The sequence below is a fragment of the Gasterosteus aculeatus genome, chromosome 2 (assembly GCF_964276395.1).
Source record: "Gasterosteus aculeatus chromosome 2, fGasAcu3.hap1.1, whole genome shotgun sequence".
Lineage (NCBI taxonomy): Eukaryota > Metazoa > Chordata > Actinopteri > Perciformes > Gasterosteidae > Gasterosteus > Gasterosteus aculeatus.
In genome coordinates this window covers 2,716,044-2,734,575 of record NC_135689.1, presented here as the reverse complement: position 1 = coordinate 2,734,575, position 18,532 = coordinate 2,716,044, and the positions used below count along the sequence as shown (strand labels likewise).

The 18,532-nt window shown below is 46.2% G+C and overlaps 1 protein-coding gene and 1 long non-coding RNA gene across 2 annotated transcripts in view; one reads left to right on the top strand and one right to left on the bottom strand.

Moving 5' to 3' along the window:
• LOC120829562 (prickle-like protein 2) overlaps positions 1-18,532 on the bottom strand; it is a 34,914-nt gene that overhangs the window by 3,699 nt on the left and 12,683 nt on the right. The window contains exons 2-6 of the mRNA XM_040193773.2: positions 5,802-5,986; positions 2,293-2,406; positions 2,047-2,184; positions 1,352-1,555; positions 200-386 (exon numbers count right to left, since the gene is read on the bottom strand). Coding sequence (XP_040049707.2) covers positions 200-386; positions 1,352-1,555; positions 2,047-2,184; positions 2,293-2,406; positions 5,802-5,933 — 775 coding nt within the window. The 5' untranslated portion in view covers positions 5,934-5,986. The remainder of the gene's footprint in view (positions 1-199; positions 387-1,351; positions 1,556-2,046; positions 2,185-2,292; positions 2,407-5,801; positions 5,987-18,532) is intronic.
• LOC144384861 (uncharacterized) lies at positions 7,462-9,598 on the top strand. The gene is made up of 5 exons (XR_013451449.1): positions 7,462-7,558; positions 8,180-8,268; positions 8,365-8,445; positions 8,917-9,225; positions 9,433-9,598. It is a non-coding gene; the product is annotated as an uncharacterized LOC144384861 (long non-coding RNA).

The following is an 18,532-nucleotide window of genomic DNA, read 5'->3' as shown; positions in this document are numbered from 1 at the left end:
GAGCATCCTCTGAAACACACTTTCACTGTTACTGGAGCTTGGGATGATAATAACCATCCACGTCTCACTGCAGTTGCTCCGCCTCTCCGCAGCTGTGGCTCACACAGCTGATAAATGGCAATAAATGCTCGATGGAAGTTTTCCATGATGAGTCCATGTGTTTTGCCAACAGTCCATGCAGGGATTCAACGTATAGTACCTATGTGTTCTCCGCACGCGTCGCAGTACTCTGCATAAAGGGACTCAAAGCAGTTGCAGCAGTGGGGCCGTCCGTCCTTCATGATGTAGCGCTGGCCGCCGAGGGCGGCCTCGCACTCGTAGCAGCAGAAGTGCTTCATGTGCCAGTGCCTGCCCTCCGCCTCGGTGCATTCATCAGCAAAGATTATCTGCGTGGCCAAAACATGTCATTCATCAGCAAAGACATTCAACACAGAGATTAGTGGTAGATCTATTACAAAGATGAGCTTTAACGATGCTGAGGAAGCAAACGCAAACCGGCTGGATGGTGCTTGGCGTCCCTCAGGGCTCCATCCTCGGCCCGTTATTATTTTCACAATATCTTTCATGTTTCTCACCTTATAACAAAGGTCTTTGCTATTTCACCCTGTGACCCCTCAAACCAACTGGTCCAACGCGTTCTCAGCCCTAAATCATCACATATTGTCTCTTGCTGTTACTTTTCCAACCAACTGTGTAGCCTAGCGAGTAAAACTAGGATGCTTCACTACTGTTGATTAAACAGTAAATTCAAAAAAAAATGTTTTGACTTGAATAGGTACGTAAAACAGTTTAAATGTAAACAAAGTAACATAAGGTAATACATAACTTCAGAATAACTCAACACTTTGTGGCCTGAACACCAGCCACTGAGACAAAGCTTGTTTTTTAAACACTCTGTGGACGGCCTGAATGTGACACATATTAGGGGGTTGTCTGTTTTCTACGAAATAATTGTTCCCCTTTCACTGAGATCTACATCTTTTATGACATTTAAACTAGACGCTGTTCATTTTCAAGCTTCCATTAATTCCAAAATAGACTTACCAACATCTGGCATCAATCTTGGTGTCACATGAGATAAACAGGGGTGTCAGACTGTTTCTGAATGAAGGAATATCTAACAATTTCAGTTAAATAAACCCCCCACAAACACACTTTCTTTGAGTAAACAAACCACGGCAGACTGTAATTAGCACCGTGGCCAGAGTGATTATCATTATTATTATTGTGTTTATCGTTTCAGGCCGGCTTCCCTCACATCACGGTGAGTGAGCACAAGTAGACTTTCCAAGAATACTAAAACATCTTTTCTCTCCAGAAGTTCTAGGGCTCGAGGCCCAGGCGGACGCACCTCATCGCAGGCGCAGCAGCGGGGCTTCATCCTCTCGGCGTGGTGCCGGCCACACAGGATCTTGCCGTCCTGGTAGAAGTAGATGAGATCCACCAGAAGCTCCTCACACATGCTGCAGACGAAGCAGTGAGGGTGCCAGCATTTACTGTGACCCGCCCTCGCAGCGAAAACCACCATGTCCCCTCCGTTTATTTGACCGCCGCACTGCGGGAGAGGAGATGTGAAGGAAGGAAGGAAGGAGAGGAGTGAGGGAAGGAAAGGAAATTAGATGAGAGGAAAGGGAAAGAACAAAAGGAAAGAAGGGGAGAGGAAAAGGGGGAAATTAGATGGGAGGAGAAAGGAGGAAAGGAGACGAAAGGAGCATAAAGGAAAGGAAAAGAGTAGGATAAAGTAGCGTTGGCATAAGAGGAAGAGAAGAAGTGGAATACAAACTAAGATGTGGAAAGGGAGGGTGAGAAGATGGTAACGGAATTTGAAATCTTTTCAAAATTTGAATGTTTTCTTTCTTTTCTCCTTTCTCCGTTCATCTGATGGAACATCAAACAGAAGAACGGGCGAACCACAACCGAGAACACTACACTGCGCAGATAAAAATAGCATGTGCAACATCTTGAGACCGTTTTGTTGTCCTTTGATATCTTCAATGAGGGAAACGGAGGGCGAGCGCGGGGGAGGGAGCCGCTGCCGGCGCGTACCTTGTCGCAGATGGCCCCGTTCATGGTGGGGGGGAACGGACGGATGTTTCCTCGGCCCAGGTTGTCCTTCTTCCGTTGGTTGCTGAAGAGCTTGAGCTCCCGTTTCTCCTCCTCGTCCAAGCCGTTGCAGTAGCGCACCTGAGCGACACGGTTCACCGTCAGGCAGCGCCGTTAAAACCGCCGTGCTTTCTGAACGTCGTGGCGAAAAAAACGAAATGATCTGTGCTGTTGCAAATTGATTTTTACCTCGTTGTCATGTGGTGGCAGCTGGTGTAGAAGTTGTTTGATGCGGTACTTCTCTCCGGGGCTGTTTATATAAGGGACCTTCTCCTCCGGTAAAGCGTTGTAATACTGATGCACCTGAAACAAACACCAACAAACCAGCAGAAAGTTGATGTACAGTTGTTAGCAACATGTTATCACTTCCACAGCTGGAAAATACTTGTTTGGAAAGTTGTAGATGTTGAGGAGGACCTGCTGAGAAGAAGATTGTTGGATCAGGACGTGAAATACTTGTCGTAGTGCGTAGTCGTGTTCTTTAGGAGGTTTTGGGGAAATCTATTCTGCAGAATTCACGATATAGGCACAAGGTGACCTTCGAGTAACTTAAAGAGTGAAAAGGCAGCGTTTGGTTTTTCCATTGAAGGCTGCATCGCGAAGATGGTGGGAAGGCCTCCTTCTAAGCTAACGAGAAGACCTCAAGGTTTAAGGTTGTTTATGAATATTATATTTAATTACTGGCAATGAGTTCAAAAGGTGACCAAAACAATCCATCATTGACATATTGATACAGCCATTTAAGAGCCGGTTTACGTTCATTTCATTAACGTCTTCTGACAAACCTAATTGAATCCCATGTGGCTTTCAGATGGATTCATCAAGGTTTGAATGTGGATGAAATCAGTTTTGGGCTTTTCTCTGTTACAACCCGGCCCTTTGAAACTGGTTTGTGGGATACAAAGTGTGACACAATGAGGTCTCCGCTGCCACTGCTGCAGACACAACCTTGACCGGCTGATGTTCACGCTGCTCTAATGGAATCTCCCCGCTGGTGTTATTCGCTATGCGGTGGCACTCGGTACGTTCGGCCTGAACCTCCTTTTGTATTTGCATGTAAGAGGGCTGAAGCATAGAAAACCTTGATTGGTGTTTTAGGAGTAAACACTTAAAAAAACCGAAAAGCAATCTTGTCGCTCGTCTCTGGTTTTCTGCAAAACAGCCGTTGACGCAAAAAGTTCTGCCGCTCAGCGCAGCGAAAAGATCTATTTTGCTGACGGTTGTTGTGATCCAATTTGCATAATCAGTGGGGCAGAGAGCGAGGGGGGGGGGAGGGAGAGCGCCTGTGCGCCCCTCAGACTCCAGTTTTCATCGGCATGAAGAAGCAGCTCGTCGGGGAGGTAAAAAGAGGAGTGCGAGGATTCAGTTTAAGGAGAAAAGGCAAAAAGAGCCGATGTGCTAGCAGGACATATTTGAAGGTGAGAACGTGGTTTTGAGGGAATGAACCGAATAAACACAGGAACGTTCATACCCAATAACACCGGACAGAGTTATTTCTTGTGTCCGAACTGACGAAAATCAACGGACGTGGACTCGGGAAGAAACCGATGGGGGGAATATTTTTCGTCTGGACGTGCACGAACTGATTGCATTAGCTCGGTCACGCATGCAATTAAAAGGCATTTAAACTGCAAATGAGTCCTGACAGGGAATTGTGAAACCTGAAAGCATAAACATATTACCACAAATATCCAATTAGATTCATCCAAACACTCAGTGAGTCAAATGACTTCTATTCCTTTGGGTTTGGATTTGCCAGGATACACTACAACACAGGACAAATTGAGGCTTCAATTCAATAAATGGAAAAGATATTATGTGCCAACAGGTATAAAAGGGACATTTTTCCCTCACATTTATAGGAGATGTTATAATCATCGGCTTGATGGTGATCGGGGGAAATTGCATGTTTGAATACATTACTTCACATTCCGATAACAGAGAATCCGAGACAGCATTTGATTAAATCTGTTCCTCAGATCAGCGAATCCGTCTGTGGTTTCTCTTCCTGATGCCGGTCATGGTTGTCATTCTGTTGGCCTGTGAACTTGCTTCCTACACACTGTCAGCTTTAACACTGACAGCTGAAAAATGTCCTTACAGTTTTTCTTCCCAGAAGCGCCTGACAGTCGCATGGATTTGTTTGCCAACCCCCTCCCGACCCCCCCGGCCCCCTGGCTCCCGTCAGATTGAAGAGACTGAAGCACCATAAAGGGGTTTTATGGCGCGTTTACACCGAGCGGTACGGTGCGGTACGGGTCGGGTCGGTACCCTTTTATTTGTGTCTCCACTGTCAAAAGTTGAGTATGGTACCAAAAATCTGAACCGTACTGTTCCACTTCTTGGGTACCCTTCCGTTGGGGCACCTGGCACAGTTGTTTGGTACTAAAGGGCGGAGCTAGACTCACTGCAGAACGTTGATTGGTTGAAAGAGTGTCGTCATTTGCGCGTGCCGCAAGGGGAAAGACAACACACGCAACACACCTGCAGCATGTAGCCTTTGCTCAAACAAAGAGTGTCGTCTCCTTGTGACAAACGGCCACATATCGAGAAGCAAAAACAGGATCGTCTGTCCGTCCTCCATTGTTGTTCGCGGTTAGCTTTCAGTTTTTCTGGCGATCGAATGACGTCAATCTACTTTCCGTCACAAGTGACGTTAGCACTACTTTCTGGAATACACCACGCCTATCAAGTAAGGGTACTGTTGGCGGTGGAAACGCTCGACGAATCATGGTTAACAGACCCGACCCGTACCGCACCGCTCGGTGGAAACGCGCCTTTAGAGAACATGAGTGGTACATTGTCCTGCTTTCAGATCAGTGGGACTTCGGGGTTACAGGCCTGATAATGAAATGCTTCTGACTGATCGGGTCACTTTGATTGGTTCAAATGATTAACAGAAAGAAGCACAGGTTAGAGCACTCTAGAGAGAAATAAATAAAGCTTTGCGTTTCATATCTTCATACACGTACGTGGTCACGAGCATCAGTATTGTACTTAGGGATACTTGTAGCTTCATTAATGACCAGCTAACATGCCATGCTAAATGCTAGCGACCTTGCGAGGGCTGTGCGAGGACCGTACATCATTCCCTGAGTACCGGCAAGAGGAGACGAGCAAGCAGATTGTGAATCAGGCCCCATCAGACAGGTGAGTAGCCTTCAACGAGGCATGACTGATCTCTGTTGCCTAGCGACGCAGTGGCGCGTGCGGCGCAAGCCTCCACTTTCCTGCAGTATTTCATGTTACGTTCTCTGGAAGATATTCAGAGCATTTGAAAAAAAAAGCTGCAGACGACCGTTATGCAAAGCCTCAGCGGAGTAGTGTCCGACCGCGAGGTCCGTGCGTGTCGCTGTGCGTTCCCTGTACCTCGTCGACCGGGCCTTTTAGTGCACGCTGAAGGACACGTGAGCGCGCGTGTGAGCGCTGACCGCTGCCGCTCTGCACTCATTTGCCGTCCCCACTGTTGCCTTTTGCACTGTTGGCTCAGTTAGCACCGTTAGCACAGTTGGCGGCTCAGTTCATGCCACGTTGGAGGCAACATGTGGGCTTCGAACCTTTTACACTCACCACTTAGTTTACATTTTTAAGTACAATTCAACCACCCGACTTTCACTCGTGTACAACATTCCAGCAGTCTCTCCACCTGCGGGGCGAGTCGAGTACGAGGGAGAGGGCGGACTGTGGCGCCGGCGTACCTGCTCGGGACTAAGGCCGGGGGGGACCCAGGCGTACTCCTCCAGTGCACATCCGGAGTCATCATCGGAGGTGGAGTTCCTCTGGAAGTCATACATCAGCTTGGTGATGGTCTTCTCCATCTCCAGAGACATGGCTGTCACAACATTCTCCTCCAAACGGAGCGCTTCGGTGGGCACGGGGATTCCTGTGGAGGAAGCAGACCGGAGGGTGAGGCGGAGAGGAAGATGGGAGTGAAAAGGGAGAGAGCGCAGGCTGAGCAGTGGGGAGGAGTGGAGTCTCATTATTATTCCGCTTGGTATTCCGGGCTATATGCGGAACCTGCAGATGTAGATCTGCTAGTGGTAAACACCAGGTGCACCTGGACTGTGGAAAAAAAACCCCCGAATCATACATTTCTGTTTTTTATATCCACTGGAAAAGGACATCAAAGGTCCAGATGTTCATGTAAAATGCATTTAAGGTACATCAAACAGCCAAACTAGCGGCTTGATGTTTTGAGCTGAATGCTAATGTCGGCATAGCAACATGTGTTTGGTCACAATACGTTTTAGACACATTTAAATGTTGGCCCGATGAAGGCCCATAGCAAAGCAAAATTGAAGATGAGATCTCCTTTATGTCACATTTACATCTCCTAGATATAAATGAGCACTAATTGAGACCAAAGTGGTTTTCTCATTCTTCTCAAATGTCTCTCCTGAGAATTAAGTCTCACATTGAGCACAGTGCAAGTTCTCTAAATTCTCTCACAGCTGTCTCTTTTCCTGATCTCAACTAAGAGAAAAATGAGACATACAATGCAGCTTTCAAATATGTCTCAATTTGATCTCAATTATATCTCAGTGAGAAATATGTCTCGTACTGCTCACTATTTGAGTTCTCAGATTCGCTTACAGTTGTCTCTTTCTAGTGTTTCAGCAAAAAGAAAAAATAGAGTAGTGTTAGCTCTCAAATTAGTCTCAATATGAGACATTATTTAATATTATAGCTCAATCATATCTCAATTTATCTCAGCGCAAAATTTAAGAAAAGAAGTATATCAATTCAGGCAAATAATTTGAGATGGTTTACATAATGTTCAACTTACAAAAGGTGTTTATTTCTGACAAGCCATACAATTCATTAATTAGAATTTTGAGTTCTAAAACGTAACCCATCAAAACATAAGCCATGATTTGCTCAAAAGACACCTTTGTGAACTTTCTAAATGTTGACAATTGTGCTGTTTTAAAAGAATTTACAGCAAAGCTCTATTGTATAGAGCAGTAAAAGAGTGTATAACACGTTACTCCAAGAATCCTACCTCATGTGTGATGAAAGAGTCCGTTATGACTATTACTATTAACGTTGCACGCGCGGGAGACGTGGTAGCGCCAAGACCCGCCCTACGAAGCAGCTCATTGCATGGCTCACGATTGATTAGACTTTTCACCTCGAGTGGTTAAGGTTAGGATAGCGGATTGGTCAGGGGATAGGACCTGAACAAATAAAAATGTTGTTATCTAGAATACAGGGCTTTTAAAAAGAATGTAATAGTATAAAGGAAATATAATCTGTGGGTATACTCCAGTCCAGCGGTGGCGGTAATACAACAACAAGTTATCAACCGCCAGATAAAAATAGAAGAAGAAGAAGAAGAAGAAGAAGAAGACTGGAGGGGGCGGGTCTTGGCGCCAATTCGTAATTTCGTTGGGGTGAGAGAAGTGCGTCGGTAACTGCTGCTGCACCTGTTGGCTTTTGCCCCTGCCACGAAGAGGTAAGAATGAAATTCTTTTGACATTATCATAATAATGGAAGGTGGGGATTAGGTAATTAGGTGTCTGTCCAACAAGTAATTGACAAAGAAACTCCGAACTGTATTAAGACTGTCGAAAATGGGATGGTTTGCTAAGTTAACGTTAGCTAACGGCTAATGTTAACGTTAGCTAACGGCTAATGTTAACGTTAGCTAACGGCTAATGTTAACGTTAGCTAACTTGTGTTAGCTAAATGTTTTAAATACATTTAAATTTGACTTTGTTGACTGGATTTGCCCTCCTATTTTTGCTGTACACTAGCTATTTATCTCTGACATTTCAGATCTGCAAGTTCATAAATATTGTGTCACGAGTCCGTATGTTGTGAGCAGATTTTCTGCAAAAGCTCACCCAAGAATAGGGATGCTATCATGGTTCATGATCTTTACATTTTTTTAATCTTGGTGGTTTTATAGGTTTTAAAACAATCAATTAGGAAAATGATTTGATTTGATTTTGGCTCATTTTAATACCATTATTGTCTCAAAGATATGAAGTGAATTTAGGTTAAAATAGTGTCTATTGATGTTATACTTAGCGTTAATGATCTAAAATGTATTTTTTTCATTAACCGGATGGAGAAAAACAAAGTGCTGGCAAAAAAGAGGCTACGGGTTCCCACTCAGAAAATTGAAGGACCTGAGCTCCCCTCCCCCAAATGAGCAATCTGGTAAGTATTAACGTAATAATTTGTTATATACGGGGGTAATAATCATAACATTAATAATGTCTAAAAATACCAGTCTAAATTGTTGTGGCCAAATAGAAATTCATTTCCATCGATGAATCCATCACCTGACGGGGGACATGCAACATGCCGCAACACAGCTGGACCACCACCCTATGGGTAGGTTTGTCATAATTATTACATAATCGCCTGGGCCCATGAGTTCAACACTTTTTATCCTTATCCGATCAGATTTGGCAAAGTTTGGCAAAAAACATCATTAGGATAACTTTGTTATCCAATCTATGATAATAGAATAGGCTCTATGCACAGCTCCACTACTTCCTGAACTTAAGGCTGGTCTTTTATTTCCTGCCTTACATTATTGGACAAACTGATTAATCCACGTGTGTCTGAGTCACAATGGTCAGACACACGTGGATTAATCAGTTGTCCAATAATGTAAGGCAGGAAACCAAGGAGCTGCCTTAAATTCAGGAAGTAGTGGAGCTGTGTGTATACCCCATTACTGTATTTGAGTAAATAGTATGTGAATGACTCTTGGCCCTGATGAAAATGATTTGCTATTATTTTTGCTTAATGATCAGAATCGTTTACGTTCATCTTTTTACGAGCTCACTTCCCTTTCAGATCCAGGCCGGGTCAGAGAGCTTCAGACTCTCTGCGACTTAATTGGAGAGAGATATTGTGGCAGCCTAGCTTCACCATCAGGCCAGCAGGAGCTGTTTCCTGGGAGCGGCATATTCATCTCATCATTCCGCCTGGCTGCCATGAATCACGCATCAAAACCAAATTGCATGAGTCTGTTTCATGCACTTTTTGATAATTTCTTCACTGTTGAGTGTCAAAATGCAGTGCCCTTTGGTCACCCTGGAAACAACCCCTCAGGAAAGGAAGGAAAGCAGGTCCTTGACTGTAAAAAAGTTGACTGAATCCTAAGTACGTTTTTTTTTAAGGATAACACTTGTTTTATTCATATTCATGATTGGCCAAAAAAATCGTACTTGCTGATTTGCAATTCTCTGAACTGAAATGGACGTCTCACAGTGTTATTTCCTTTTAACCTGAAGTGCAGTTGTATATGGTCTATGTGGAAATTTTTTTGTCAAATTACTCATGACTGATTTTAATGCTCTTGTCTTACAGATGTGCAACTCTACCGGACTGGGAACCAATTGAGGAGGCCAAGCTATGTGGACCGCGATCTCTCTCTCTCTTTTGTGTGTGTGTGTGTGTGTTACACAAATGCAGTTTTCAATATTGAGTATTGTTTTTAGTTGTTTCTAATTAATAAAGATAACTAATATTTAAATTGCATTCTCAATTTCTTCTTGTATTTCTCAAATATACCTCAGATATCATTCTCATATATAGCTTCAGTAAGACATTAAGGAGAAATAATCAAGAGATGGAAGAGACGTTGGACACACAATAATAAGATCTCTTTTAAGGCTCATAATTCTCAGATTTGTCTCATGTTATTCTCCTTCAAATGGCCGAGACACAATTGAGATCAGGGGTATACAATTATGAGATCTCTACTGTCTATCCCACTTCTCAAGTATTGCTCAAATGGTATTCTCAATTTAACCTCCTTTGTCTTACTCATGTCTTGTCTCTTTTTAGCTTATGTCTTGCTCCTAAGGGACCCTTAGGAGAAGTAACTCAGAAACAAATGATCACAGAATGATATGAACATGAGATGCTCAAATTGAGCTCGCGAGATGAGATTGAACAACAGATGAGCAACACATTTTTCCTATGGGGGAGGTGCACGGAATATGAAGGGATCTGCATGGTTGTTGTAATTCATCCTGAGCTGATCATGAAAGTCTGAACCGAGCTGCGTGAACATTTCCCACAAAACCTGCTGGTGTGGAGATGAAAGTCAGGAGGTCAGTCATTAAGGTTCATCCTCTGGGAACCATGAATATCTGTATTGAATTGTAGGCACAATAAAATGGATGAGTTACGTTTTTTGGGGATTCATCCTTTGGGAGCTGTGAATATTTGTAGAAAATCTCACTACAATCCTTCCAATATTGAGAAAGACGAAAGACTTATGGTGCCAGCAGGCGGCGCTCTCTCTGCATTCACCGCTTTGCTCGAACGAATAGATAAGAGATCAATTCAGGCTTCTCCTCCTCCTCCTCATTTCTGCCTGGAGAACAGCTGCACAGATTAATGACACATGAATAATTAACGGGAGGAGGTATCGCCCCAATCGCCCAAATATGAAAATGAAATGCGTCTCGTTTTCACAGGCGACCAGAAAACTTAGTGAGGCATCGACAATGAGTCCTGTTTACGTCCCGTGGCTTGTTATTCTGAACGCTGATGAACACAGAGATATTACAGTCAATTAGTGTAAAGTGGAAGGAAACACTTTGTCAGAACCTGGGATTCATTTACATTAAACCATCGTGATCATTGAACGTTTATTGTAATGTAATAAGAAGTGGAGGAATGTGCTGATGCCACCACAGAACACTGGGACTCCTTTTCTCTCCGTGTCCGCGGGTCACGTGTGAAGGTCACAGCTGTTACCTGACAACAAAGACAACGGGGCCCCGACGCGTCCGATTCAAAGCGATTCCACAACACGGCTTGTTTGCGACGGTTTCCCACGGCTACGGCATTTTCTCACCGATTCTACCAGAGAGAACGCGGCCCGAGCAGACATTTCTTGGACTCAGTCGGCCTCCATCCGAGCTGAGTGCTGTTATGCTGTTAATCCCTCTCGGAGGGGGATGACAGGAACGTGACCTTGAGCCTCTAGCCGCGCCCGCGGCGGTTATTCATTGGTGCACGGAGCCTCATTGAGAGCCGGAAGAGCCAACTAGACAGCTGAAATATTTTGATATTTTCAAAAACTTTATCTAAACTCTGAATTGATACCACATTTTACCGTATTATTATACTTATTTTGTTTTCACAACATAGTGAAGCTAGCGTTAGTTAGCGTTAGCTAGTGTTTTACTTTGATGCTGTTGTCTGTTTTTGCATAAAACACGCAGTTTAAAATGTATTAGTAATAAACATAAAAGATGACGTATTTAGTGGAGTTCCCTCCTGCATCCAGTGTTTGTGCTAAGCTAGGTAGGCTAGGCTAAGCTAAACATATCTCGGAGCCGTTTTTGACCAAAATGATGATCTCATTCGGCGCCTACAAGTAAGAAAAAGTGGATTTCCCACAACGGCACAATACATCTTTGGATTTCAGTTTGCTATGTGAAGGTTTTTTCGGCCAAAACCTTTGTAATAAGCCCTTTTCACGGCAGACATTTTGACATGTCACAGCGGGAACACCGCAGTGATGGCTGGTGCCGTGGAACTGTGCATGCTGACTCTGTGACACGGCGTGATGGGGAAGTGAAAATGAAACAGAGTCGTGATTGATGGCACGAGTTATACCTGCGCTTCGTCCAGGCGGGAACCTTCAGTCCCGAAAAGCAGAACGGCGACAGCCCAAAACCAACACGGGGGGACAAACGTGGCGACGGACGAAAACACGGGTGAAAACTGAAGATGGGGGACTTAGAAATTACAAAGAGGGCGATGGCCCAAAAAAGACGAGATGTTGATCTTTGGAAACCCCAAAACGCTGAGCGGCGATGTCGCCTCCCGGTTCTCGTACGCTGTCCCTGCGCTTGTCTCCTGCGACACAATGTCCGCCCCAGAAGGATGCGTTACGGTGTGCAGAAGTCCACGGGTAGGTTTTAACATGACGCGGTCAGAGCAAGAATAAAGTGCTTTTACATCCCCCTCTTATTAGTAAAACCAGTGTTAACAAATCCGTTCTGTTCGCACCAGCGCTTCGGTTAATGGCCCCTTCACACCCACTTATTTGCTCTGAAGTCTCCGCTGCGACACAGTGAGTCGTCTTGTGCGCCCGAACCTGTGACTGGACGCACATTCGGCCGGTTGCAGAAGGCCGCTGATGAGTGTGTGACTTTTGGCCGGGCCGCCGGGTTACTCACAACACACTCCTCTGTTCCCCCCCCACAGGAAGCAGGCGGCGAGCGGAGGGGCTACTTGTGAACTTCTGGTTCCTGGAGGAGGGATACAGTACATGCCTCATAAACAAGAAGTGCTCATATATTTGGGGAGGGATGAATATTTCAGTGTCCTTTTTTAATAAAATGCCTTTATATGGATAAATCCAAAAACATATGTATTTATATTTCTTGTTAATAGATGTCTTTGGCAAAATATATGATTAATTATTTTAAAGAAATCATTAAAACGATCTTAAAGAAGCCCCTGTAGGGACGTTGAGGGGGGATTTGGTTGAGGAGGATGGGGGTCGTGTAATTAACATTGACTAAAGGTCCAACGCAGAAACAAGCGTCTTTGAAGAGACGGCTCCGATCAATACGCTCTCAAACAGATCGGATCAACTGATCAGAGAAATAACCCTCTGCTTGTGGTTCACCATCATCACAATAACGCCTCCCCTCTGTTTTATCTTTACAACTACAATTATTACACATTATCATTATTCTTAACCAGCTGTCCCATCACAGTGGAAGAGGACAAATTGCCAGTCAGCACAAAGACCCGATGTGTTTATGTCTCGGTCTCATCGGGACTGTGTGGCGATACAAACATGTTTCCAAGCGTTGGATAATCAAGTGGATCTAAAAGCGTTTAGATGTTCTCCGGAAGAACAACCAAACCGTCGGCTACGTACTCTGAAGAGCCGCCAGCTGGGAGCGCGATGAAGGAGCCCCTTGGGTGGACGCGGCCCCTCGTGGACAAAAAGCGTGTTTCTAGTGGAAGACGCGCTGACTCCTGGCGGACGTCTCCGGGTGTGTTACATGAAGATAAGCCTTCAGGTTTGATTGTGACGGACGAACTGAAGAACAGCGTTCCGTATCAAAGCCGGGCGGACTTTCTCTTTCTCAACCTCCCGTAAAGCGACGGGGAGCAGCGGGTTCTGTTGTTGAATTCACAGTCTGAGCCGTCGTCACTCGTCTCCTCGTCTCCTTGTCCCCTAGTCTCCTCGTCCCTCTGTGTTTTGAGGATGGCCTGCTCTGAGCAGACATACAGCTGTGCCCTTCTCTTTCAGTGTAATTCTAACTCACCCGATGTGGTAACTTTAAACCAAGAATCTTTAGTTTATTTGTCACCTTTGTGAATTGGAGCAGATTATAGAAAACGACAGAATGAATAGAAAGAGATGTCTGACTTCCTGCTGAGGTGCTTTCATTGTACGTCTCCACATCTGCCTACAGACGTTCCTCACACGAGGATGAACATCCACTTTACAGCTTTCGCTCTCGAGCCGTCGACCAAATTCACAAATGTTCGAGTTCCGTAAGCCCATGAACTGATTAACTTGAGAGAATAAATATAGCATTATACCCAAATGACCACTTCGTTAGCCTTTTAATACGCCCTACGTTTATTAATAAACAATGTTCTTGTGACAAGTGAGTGTGGAATTCTATCTAACTATAATTTGACAGAATCACACAAGCGATTACGGCGACGTGACTTCTCTCGTCGTCGAGGGGAACCGATCCAGGCAGCAGTCGGCCATGTCGGGAAGAAGAACGCCTCAAGTTGCCATGGCAACCAATTGGTGCGCAAAGGCCCCCGAACAACAAACCCGCTTGTGTCCGTCGAAACGTATGAATTTATTGATTTAACAATATAAACACGCAGACGGAGCAGACCTCCGCTGCCGTTCTCTTTTCACCGCCGTCCTTGTTGGAAAGCGTGAATGTTTGAGTCTTCTTCTTCTTTTCACACCGGGGTTATGTAACGCATGACGTATCTGCCGTGGGCATATCATTCTTTACAGATCATAAGTCGCTGCTGACTCTGATTCAATATTTTTTTCTTCATCATAATATGCCTCTCCTTCAGTTCAGATCCAATTAGCGGTATCTTAATTTACACATAAATGAACTGAGATTAATCAACATCTCCGTGCCGGGCGAGAGGAGATCTTTAGGTAATTGGGTAATTTTGAGAACAAAGGGAAGAGGCTCTGCGTGTGAATTCACAATGGCGCCGATGTCAGCGAGAGAAAATAGTCTTGAACGCGTTCGGCAAAAGAAGCAGAGGAAATAATACGGAGAAACAATAGATGGAGGGCTGCGGATGAGAGCGACGCTTTCCCTTTTCCACGTGTCATGCTTCGCCCACCTCCCTTCTTCCTCCTCCCATCCTCGTGTGCCTCTGACAGGCGCTGAGTGGGTGTGCATGAGAGAAAGGGAAGGGGAGGGAGCGACGGAGAGAAAAAAAGCCTCTTATTTATGTAAAAGCTGACATGAGAGGAGGTGCTCGGGCTGAAGCACCGGGGGCCCATTAACTCACGCACGCCGGGAATCATCCGCGGCCAGAATCACGCAAAGACGGCTTTCCACCCCCCCCCCCCCCCGCGTGTCACAGAGTGTGACCACAAACTCATGCTTACTGTCACGGTGTGGTTTTATTTCCTGTCTTATTTTGTAGTTTTCTGCTTCTTGTCTCCCCGGGTAACTTCACTTCCCGCCTTGTCCTGTCATCCCCTGTGATTGTCTGATTGTTTCCACCTGTGTCCAATCACCTGCACCTCCCTAGTGTATTTAAGCCGTGTGTGTCCCCTGTCGCTTGTCGCGTCATTGTCTATCGTCGTGTTCCTCGTCTATGGTCCTGGATGTTCCTCGTTCCTGCCTGCCTTTTTTCCCCCCTGGTTTGTGTGCGTTTTTGCCCGTTGGCCTTTTGCGTTATTGCCTTTTTTGACTATTAAAGCCTTTTGTTTTCTAAAAAGTCTGCGTTTGAGTCCTGGCATCCCCTTGACACTTACGATGTTCACTCCGGGAATAAATCAAGGGAGAAGTAGAGTCGTTTTCTCATTGACTTCCAGAGGACCGGAGGAGTCGCCCCCCCTGGTGGCCATTCGAGAGAATGCGTGTTCAAGTGGCTTGTTCGAGGTTAACATCCGGGTCGGAGAATTTATTTATGAATTAATTATTCATTTAACACAAGGAGATGGTGTTCTGTCCAAGAGGTTCTTATTTTTTTTCCCAAACTTTTTTCGTTGCTTGGACCTTAGCAAATATCTTTTGTTTGGATCCAGAAATGTCGCACACAGTTGCAGCGTCACGTTTTGAATATTTCTAATCAGCGTTGATCAATGAGATGAGAGTATCGTCATTGTCGTCATTGACAATCACAAAAAGGAAGAATTAAATGGTTCCACTCTGGCGTCACTGTGTGCCACACAAGAAGGGAACAAAAGAGGACACTAATGATCAAAAAAACGAACAAAACAGGACACTAATCGTCCCGACTGGTTCTCGGTTGTCAGCCAATCTCACTGCCGCTTGTAATTATTTCACCGCAAACAAACACTGTAGAGTTATTATTCCAACGCGCGGTAGCTAATCATCCTCTGCCTGCCTGCATGGACTCTCATGCAGCTTTTTACTTTGTGCACGAAACAACGGAAACACGAGAAGAGTCTGAATGAGCATACGAGATGTTAAAGCCGGAGTACAGTGGGAGGTTCGAGGATCTTTAGTGGGTACATTTTCTTCTCATTCTGTGCACGTGCGTGTGCGTGTGTGTGTGTGTGTGTGTGTGTAGTGGTTAAACACCCTCCTAATGTTAAAGAAGTGCTTTATTTGGCCCTCTGAGCGGAAGCTGTAAAACATCAAACTCTTGAACATTGTGCCTCCGGGTGAATTATGGCACCAGATGATGCAACGAGAGTACAGAAAGGTCAGTCGTAGAAATATTTCAATTGCTGATTTTCACTTTGGAGGGGGGCTATGGGGGGGGGGGGGGGGGGCTTCAGTGTAGTTTGGTTGTGTTTCGTCCCACACGTGTCCTCTCTTCGTATCCATTCACCTCACTGATACCACAAATAAGTGTTTCGCCGTGTTCCCTCTTTTCTGCTCTTTCGACGCACGTGAAGACGGAACATTCGCGGCGTCCTCCTCGGAGCGCCTCCCGTGGCGATTATCTGCCCGAGTGGTTCCTCGCGGAGACACAAACCCCCCCCCCCCGAGGTGTTTTGAAGTGGAACAATCGGATTGCAGGTGTTTTCTGAGCTTTCACAAAAACAAAGCGAAAAGCGTTCGATCAACCTGATGTGGTTTGATATCCGTCTCATTAGTTCCTCGCTGACACAATCGACTGATGCCATCGGATCGACAGGGCGGCAGATGGACGGAACGTGGCATCGTCCTCCTCGCCGCAGCCAGGGTCCCGATGCAAATGGCTTTCAAGCGACTCAGCGGGGGGCGGGGGCAGTTTGGATCGACCTTCTGGGCCGAGCGTTGTCAATGACACGCGCACACACACACACGCACACACACACACACACACACACACACGTGTAGAGGGAAGGATCTTGAGGTTAAAAAAAAGAAGATTCAAATCCACTGCTCCAGTAATGCCGGTGTGTCAACCGGTGACCCCCCCCTCGCTGACCTCCCGGACGCACAAAACATCCACACAATACCAGTCCTCAAACTTCCAGCCCTTTTTTTTTTTGCCTCCTCGAATCCCGAGAAGGAGCGCGGCGGCCCTCGTATCCAGGATAATGACACGGGAGCCGGTCGCCATGGCGTCGGCCTCGTTCAGCAAGCGCAGCGGCCCTCGACCGACTCTCAGGCATGTAATGAAAGGGGCGAAATAGCAGCGTGAGCAACGGGGCTCGACAGGAAATCTGTCTAAAGTGGGGAACGGAGATGAGGGGGAGGTGGCTCGTGTCCATCTGGACGTGAGGCGCAGTAGACGAGGGAAGACGAGAGACGTCGAGACCTCAAGATCGGTGTCCTTCGCGCCTCCATCTTGTTTTGTGCGTCGCTCAGACGGTGTGTGTGTGTGTGTGTGCGTGTGTTTGTGTGTGTGTTCAATGTGTTTGTGTGTGTGTTCAATGGCTCTCTGGGGTCCGCGTACAAAATCCTGATGAAGAGCCGTCGAGAAAACAGCTCGCCGTTAGACCTCCGGACAAAAAGACGAGCGTCCGATGACAACGCGACGCGGCTGCTCGGCAACCGATCTGCCTCTGATTGGCTGTCGATGAAACCCACAATTACTTCGTGTCGAAAAAAAAAAAAAAACGCTCTCTGGCAGCGCCAATCAGCTCATAATCCAGTTATGAGGATTAAATTCTTACTGCAGCTTATTGGGATGAGGGCTAACAAGAAATTAATTGAAAAGGGGGTCGACCCGTCAGGAATAAGAAGCTGTGCCGTTCGGCTGGCGGAGCAAAAGAGCTCCGACAGGGTGACGCCGCCGGTGATGTAATCGGGAACATGACACACACTCCGATTTGTCCATCTGCAGGACTCGCCCGGCATTGTCATCGATAACCGGAGGAAGGACTCACTTTTACCGCAATGAAGCTGCGGATCACAAAAGTACGGAGAAATAGAGCGAAAATCAGACCCATAAATAAACAGACACACACACTGGTTCAGTGTTGGAGGTGTGACCATGGAATCCGAAGCGGGACCCTCTTACCTACAGATGTACCAAACCTCCCAGAGACCTGAAAGGCTGTAATTAAAGGGTGACACATTCGTGCTCCTCTCGCAGCGCGTGGGACGGCCTGAAATAGAACTGCAGGGTTCCAACGGGCGAGTTCTGTGCCGCCGGGCCTCAGGGAGGGAGATGAGCCGCCGCTCCTCCCCCCCCCCCCCCCCCCCGTCTCTGTGGGAACGCTACCAAGCGGTGTGACGGACGGGATCGGGGACGATGGCGAGGAGGGAGGGAGGGCCCGAGGCCGAAGTGAGAACACGATAAAACCAGCGATTTTATCCGAACATCTGGCGAACGAGCCGGAGACCAAATGTGTAGAGGATAATATTTACGTGTAGAGCCGGCGTCCTTCCAGGTGAACAAGCTAATACATGAAAGCTAATCACTTAGCTAACTGCTCCTTTAATTACCAGAACAATAAATAAATGTCCATTTATGAATGAATTTTGGATTTTTTTTTTCCCACTGGACACAATCAAAAACACCCGACAACAGTATCGATAAGCAACCGAGCCAATGAGCAGAATCATTCACAATAATACAATTCCAGACCGGGCCGTCGACCTGTGCGAGCCGCCGCCGCCGCCGCCGCTGATCCTCAAACTGAGGCTAATTCCTGTGGCGCGCTGCCGTTTACATCGCTTGCCTGAGGGTGTAATCTTTAACGCGGGACCGTTATTATTCCCCAGAGCCCTGTGTTCGAGGGCGGGTGGGTGGGGTAAATGCGCGCTATATCCGCACAGAAGCGTGTCTACGCGGC